This window comes from Panthera uncia, chromosome B4 (genome assembly GCF_023721935.1).
Source record: "Panthera uncia isolate 11264 chromosome B4, Puncia_PCG_1.0, whole genome shotgun sequence".
NCBI classification, from domain to species: Eukaryota; Metazoa; Chordata; class Mammalia; order Carnivora; family Felidae; genus Panthera; species Panthera uncia.
This window is the reverse complement of record NC_064809.1, coordinates 72,052,968-72,059,410: the sequence shown is the minus strand read 5'-3', so window position 1 is coordinate 72,059,410 and position 6,443 is coordinate 72,052,968. Positions and strand designations below refer to the sequence as shown.

The 6,443-nt window shown below is 46.5% G+C and overlaps 1 protein-coding gene across 1 annotated transcript; it reads left to right on the top strand.

Annotated features, from left to right (window-relative positions):
- The first annotated feature begins 219 nt into the window (after nucleotides 1-219).
- On the top strand, nucleotides 220-3,567 carry AMIGO2 (adhesion molecule with Ig like domain 2). The gene is made up of 2 exons (XM_049625342.1): nucleotides 220-652; nucleotides 1,034-3,567. Exon 2 carries the CDS (start codon nucleotides 1,096-1,098, stop codon nucleotides 2,659-2,661), a length of 1,566 nt encoding a protein of 521 aa, XP_049481299.1. The 5' UTR covers nucleotides 220-652; nucleotides 1,034-1,095; the 3' UTR covers nucleotides 2,662-3,567.
- Nucleotides 3,568-6,443: the final 2,876 nt, after the last annotated feature.

The following is a 6,443-nucleotide window of genomic DNA, read 5'->3' as shown; positions in this document are numbered from 1 at the left end:
GGGGGGGGAGGGGGCGGGGGGGCCGCGGCGTGGGGGGGGAGGGGGGCGCCGGCCGCCGCTCCGATTGGCTGCGCCGCCGCCCCCTCCCCGCGCCGCGCGCCCCCCGCCACGCGCCCAGCTTGCTCCCGCCCGCGGCCTCCGAGCTGCTTCCAGCCGGAGGGAGGACGCGCAGGGGCGGGGCCGTCTTCCCGCCCCGCATGCGACCCGGCGCGCGGGGATAAAACCCTGGCGGCGGCGCGCGGGAACCCTCGGTCCCGCTGGCTCCGGAGCGCGGGGAGGCGGGGCCGGGGCCGATCCGCTGCCGGCGCCCCCGCCCCTCGGACCCGGCTCCCGGAGTGGGGCTCCCCGCGCGCGGACACACGACGGCCAGGGCGCCGAGGCGGTACCTTTAGCCGAGCGATGAAGAGAGCCCGGGAGACCCGACCGCAGCCGGCCGAGACGTTTCCTGCGCCCCGGGTGGCTGCCGCCGCCGCCGCCGCCGCGTGAAACTCCCCAAAGTTGAGAGCCAGCGAGAGGCTGCCGCCCGCCGGGAGCAGGAGGGAAAGGAACTCGGAAGATGCAGGAGTGACGGACAGAGACCGACGGACTCACGGACCAGCAGACACCACCGTTCGGCGGCCTAGCCCCAGAGCCAGTGAGGCTTTTCGGCTCTGTGAGTTGTTTTCTGGATGTTGCTCTGCTTCCTATGTATTTCCGTTCAGTTGTTTGTAGGATGCGTTTGTGTATTTTTGTGTCTGTCGGAGGGAGTTTAAAAAACGACGCAGGATGCACGTTAACAAAAATCCCCAATTTCTGATGCTGAGACGGTTGTGTTGACAGATTGTAACTGTAAATGTCTGTAAGCAGGGGTAATAACCCGGGGGGGGTGGGGGATTGCATTTCACGGTAAAAAGGCATCAGAGGCCCCCCAGCGTGAAACAAGCCTGCATTTCAAAAGTTATTGGGGAGAAAGCAAGGTATGACTCTGAAGGGTTAACTGGTGGTAGTTAACTTTGCTTTCTTGCCCCCCTTTCGAATATTGATTGTTTACCAGGTTCACTGGTGGGAAGCTGAGTTGGCGGAAAGACGCCAGGAAGAGACTTGGAGGCGACCATAATGTCTGTACGTTTACACACACTGCCCACCCTGCCTGGAGTTGTCAGACCGGGTTGCAGGGAGCTGCTGTGTTTGTTGGTGATCACGGTGACTGTGAGCCGCGGCGCCTCTGGGGTGTGCCCCACTGCTTGCATCTGTGCCACTGACATCGTGAGCTGCACCAACAAAAACCTGTCCAAGGTGCCTGGCAACCTGTTCAGACTGATGAAGAGACTGGATCTGAGTTACAACAGGATCGGGCTTCTGGATTCCGAGTGGATTCCAGTTTCCTTTGTTAAGTTGAACACTCTAATAATTCGTCATAACAACATCACCAGCATTTCCACGGGCAGTTTTTCCACAACTCCAAATTTGAAGTGTCTTGACTTATCATCCAATAGGCTGAAGACCGTGAAAAGTGCAGTGTTCCAGGAGTTGAAGGTTCTGGAGGTGCTCCTTCTGTACAACAATCACATCTCCTATCTCGACCCTTCTGCTTTTGGAGGGCTCTCCCAGTTGCAAAAACTCTACTTAAGTGGAAACTTTCTGACGCAGTTTCCCATGGATTTGTATGTTGGGAGGTTCAAGCTGGCAGAACTGATGTTTCTAGATGTTTCTTATAATCAAATCCCCTCCCTGCCAATGCACCATATTAATTTAGTGCCAGGAAAACAGCTGAGAGGCATCTATCTTCATGGCAACCCATTTGTCTGTGACTGTTCCCTTTATTCATTGCTCATCTTTTGGTATCGTAGGCACTTTAGCTCAGTGATGGATTTTAAGAATGACTATACCTGCCGCCTGTGGTCTGACTCTAGGCACTCCCACCAGGTGCTTCTGCTCCAGGATAGCTTTATGAATTGCTCGGACAGTATCATCAACGGCTCCTTCCGTGCACTTGGCTTTATTCATGACGCTCAAGTCGGGGAAAGGCTGATCGTCCCCTGTGACAGCAAGACTGGTAATGCAAATACTGATTTCATTTGGGTTGGTCCAGATAACAGACTGCTGGAGCCAGATAAAGATCTGGAAAACTTTCACGTGTTTCGCAATGGAAGTCTGGTTATAGAAAGTCCTCGTTTTGAGGACGCTGGAGTGTATTCCTGTATTGCGATGAACAGGCAACGCCTGTTAAATGAGACTGTGGATGTCACAATAAACGTGAGCAACTTCACCGTGAACAGATCCCATGCCCATGAGGCATTTAACACAGCTTTTACCACTCTCGCAGCCTGCGTGGCCAGTATCGTGTTGGTACTTTTGTATCTCTATCTGACGCCCTGTCCCTGCAAGTGTAAAAGCAAGAGACAAAAAAACGTTCTCAATCAAAGCAATGCCCATTCGTCTATCCTCAATCCTGGTCCTGCTAGTGATGCCCCCGCTGATGAACGGAAGGCAGGTGCCGGTAAAAGAGTGGTGTTTTTGGAACCCTTGAAGGATACTGCAGCAGGGCAGAATGGGAAAGTCAGGCTCTTTCCCAGTGAGACAGTTATAGCTGAGGGCATCCTAAAGTCCGCGAGGGTGAAATCCGACTCAGATTCAGTCAATTCTGTGTTTTCAGACACACCCTTTGTGGCATCCACTTAATTTTGTGCCTGTATCTGTATGGTATAGTAATTTAACTCTCCATACTTAACTTTCTGTGCAGTCTGCAAAATAAACAGCAGGACCGAAATGGTGTCGTTTTGCGTTTTGAAATGCAACCCAGTGCTCTCTTTAACTGGTTAAGAGGAAATGTGGTAACGCACTTTTGGTTCCTCAATGTGCCAGAGAAAGGTGGGGTTGTTTTCCAAAGTGTAAGTTCTAGATGACAATAGCTTGGTCTCTAGCACCACTGATCATTTCAGAGCTGGTGTGGAGGTGACGTTGTCTTTTTATTCAGGATTCTTGCCAGAAAAAATAAATTTCAGTGAATTAGTGTTCCTTAAGAAGAGACTTTACCAGCTTATTTAGGACCAAAGTTATTTTAAAGACAAGCATCCGTGTCCTATTTCATTTTTAAAAGCTGTAGAAGGAAGAACAGTACTTATAAAACACAAAGTGAGGTTAGATTAGGGAATAATTCAGCTAATTTCATACCTGAGACCACAGTGAACAGACGACACTGATAAAATGTGCTGGATAATGCCACATCCCATATGGTGTTAGATAAATAGTGCAATAAAGGTACATTTGTTTGACTGTCTTCTTTCCATTCTGTACATTCCTTATCCTTGAACAAAAGACGTTATTGAAAGTTGGAAGTCATCATTCGTTGTTGCCATAAATATGTAGGCGTCAATACCAAAATGTCTGAGTAACTTCTTAAGCCTTTGTCCTAGCTGACTGGTATTTGTTTATATGCTCGTGTATATGTAAGTCAAATTATATGAACTATTAAATAGATTCTACTGTATTGTGCGCTGGACATTTGAATTAATGTAAATACATGTATTGTGTGAGTTGACGTTCTGTTTTATTGGGCTACTTAAAAACATAAATCTAAGATGTTCTATGTGATTATGCTGTTCTACTTTGTCTCAAGCACCCTCTCTAGCAGATATCTCTCCACACTTTTTGGAGTTACGGTATACGTTTATTTTGTCAAAGGGGGAGAAAGGCTCTAAAGTGTTCTACCCAATTTATACCTTCCATATGACATTTTACTCTGATACCATTATGCACTTCAGTCGGGTTTAGAAGACCAGCTCCAATTTTACGACACAGTGAGGGCCTAGGTGACCTCGTCCTTGTTTCCATGTCTGCTGTAAGGTGACCGAGTGTACTCGTTCTCTACCCAGGTTTCCTTAGCGGTAACATGAAGGTTTCAGACAAGGTGATGTTTTAGGTTCCTTCTCACACTGGAAGGGATGATTTCTGGGTGTCCTTAGCTCCATCACAGACTTGTACTGGTTCTCAGAAACTATCCTACACGGTGATGAAACACAGGAATGGGATTAGGACAGACTAACATAGCGCTGCATAGCCCAAAGGCACATTTTAGACCATCAAGCCCAGCTCTTTCCCTTCCTCAGAGATAAGTGAAGCCCAGAGAAGATTGTGGGTTATCTAAGACCACGCAGTGAATTAGTGACCAGGATGGAAACAGCGCTCGGGTACAGGATTCTTCCTGGCGAAGAATGCTTAGTTTTAGCAGTAGGCATGGAGAACGAGCCAAAGAACGAGACAAAAGAGCGGTCAGAAAATGGCAAAGGAGAGTCAGGGCTGCGTGGTCCCCGGGACTAAGAGAGAAGAGAGTTTTTAAGAGGTGGAAATGGGCAACAGTGACAAAAACACAAAGAAGGAGTTGAGGAGGGAAGACTGACTTTGGCAATGGGGGTTTGGGGGAAACCGTGTGCATTTGGTGACAGCTCTGTTTGTGCCAAGCCAGGCATCCAGTGGCAGACACGGGTCAGGGAGTTGAGGAGGGAGTGAGTGGCCGGGATATGGACCCCAGGGAATAGATACAGAGCCGCTACTCAACAGTGTTGAAAATTCTTTGTTGCATGATGTGAATAAACTTAACCACCTCTGCCTTTAAAACACAGACCTCACCAGTTAGATAAGATCCCTTTAGACCCAAAGATGTTACTGGCAAACGTTTTATTCCTGTTCTTGCCATTTAAGTAATTAGGAAGAATACTGTGATTTGTATGTCCTTTGAAGTCCTCATTCATTCTTCCTTCATACTTGGAGAAACTCCCTCAAAGATGCTGTGATTTGTTCAGCTTCACACAGTCTGGACACAAGGAAAAACTCTTGAGCCACTGATGCTTTGCAGCAATGGGTGGGGCTGCCTCCAGGGGCCGTGATCCCCGTGACTTTGAGAGTGCCAAAGAACAGGGCCAGACGCTGGCAGGGAAGTTACAGAGAGGGTCTCTGAATTGCACCCTTTCTGGACAGGATCCCTACAGACCTTGATCCCTCAAAACACTTGATCCTAGGAAACATGTGTTGCATTCGACAGGAGGACACGGGCGGTGCTTGGAGTGGGGCGTTTGTGGAGCCCGATCTTGGTTGGTCCTAATACACTTCCGGTAAAAGAGAGGCTGAGCTGAGACCAAAACTAACATACATACGATCAAAATGAAAACAAACAAAAATCCTGAATACTGAAAAGCAAAGCTGTATTTTGAACAAAAGTAGGATGGCATGGTGATGACGAAGCAGGTTGCTGAATGTTATGATGTGGAATTCTAAGTTCTTAGGTATAACTGTTTTCTTTTTTTTTCCTGGTAGCAGCCTGATCACATGTATTTTAAATATAGGAACAGAACTAATTTGTACCTTAAGTTTGTCCCACTCAAAATTTTATATAATTTTCCTTCCAAGTAATAATCTGGATTATGTAACTAGGTTATTCTTTTAAGATACTTAGTATTTTTTATTACACAGTTTTGAGAGAAATGGATATGCATTGGAGAAATCAAGCAGAGACCAAAGATAAATTTTCCTGGGCTTAGAGTATTTTTTCCACTATAATTAGATTATACTAGTTTTATGGCAAATGGACCCTATAGGTAATCATGAGTTACATTTCTTAACTATACTTTTTCTTAAGGTTTATAATCTGAAAGAACGGCCTAAAACATTTTCTTATTTATAATCAACTTCTACATTAACTTTCACTGTCTGGCCTGAAGAGATGTAAATATACTTACTTTTGGCTTTTTAAAAATTATTCATCTTGAGAGAGAGACAGAGAGAAAGAGAAGCAGAGAGAGGGAGAGAGATAATCCCAAGTAGGCTCCATGCTGTCAGCACTGAGCCCAACTCGGGGCTCGATCTCACAAACCATGAGATCATGACCTGAGCTGCAATCGAGCCAGATGTTTAACCGACTGAGACACCTAAGTGCCCCTATTTTTGGCTTTAGTTGCTTGACTTATATGCCCAGAAAAAAAAACAGCTTTTCATTTTTCCAAATAAACATTTTTCTAAAATGTTCATCACAAGGGATATAGGTAAAACTTACTGGGGTGGAAACAAGAGAGACAGGAAGGTACATTGTCAGTCCAAATTCCAAAAAGATATCTGATTTTGGGTTACCCTGCTCAGTACTGTTAAAGCAGGATACAGCCTAAACATCCTCACACATCGTTGGCTTTTCCTTGGCCATAAATGCTGCTTGATTATTGCCCACTTTTCTGGTGTCATCTAGTATTTACCAGCTGATCTAGTAATAGGTCTGACACCAGGCTTCTCGATAGAATCATAAGGGAAAGGTAGATAAACAAGGGTTTCCAGCAGCTACACACTCCCTCTCCACACTCCCCAACCAGAGATTCTGCCTGAAAAGGTTTGGGGTAAGGCCCATGCATTGTACTTAAAAAAGTTTTTTCATTTCAATTTTCAATTTCATTTTCCATTCTGATTCTCCCTATTTTGAT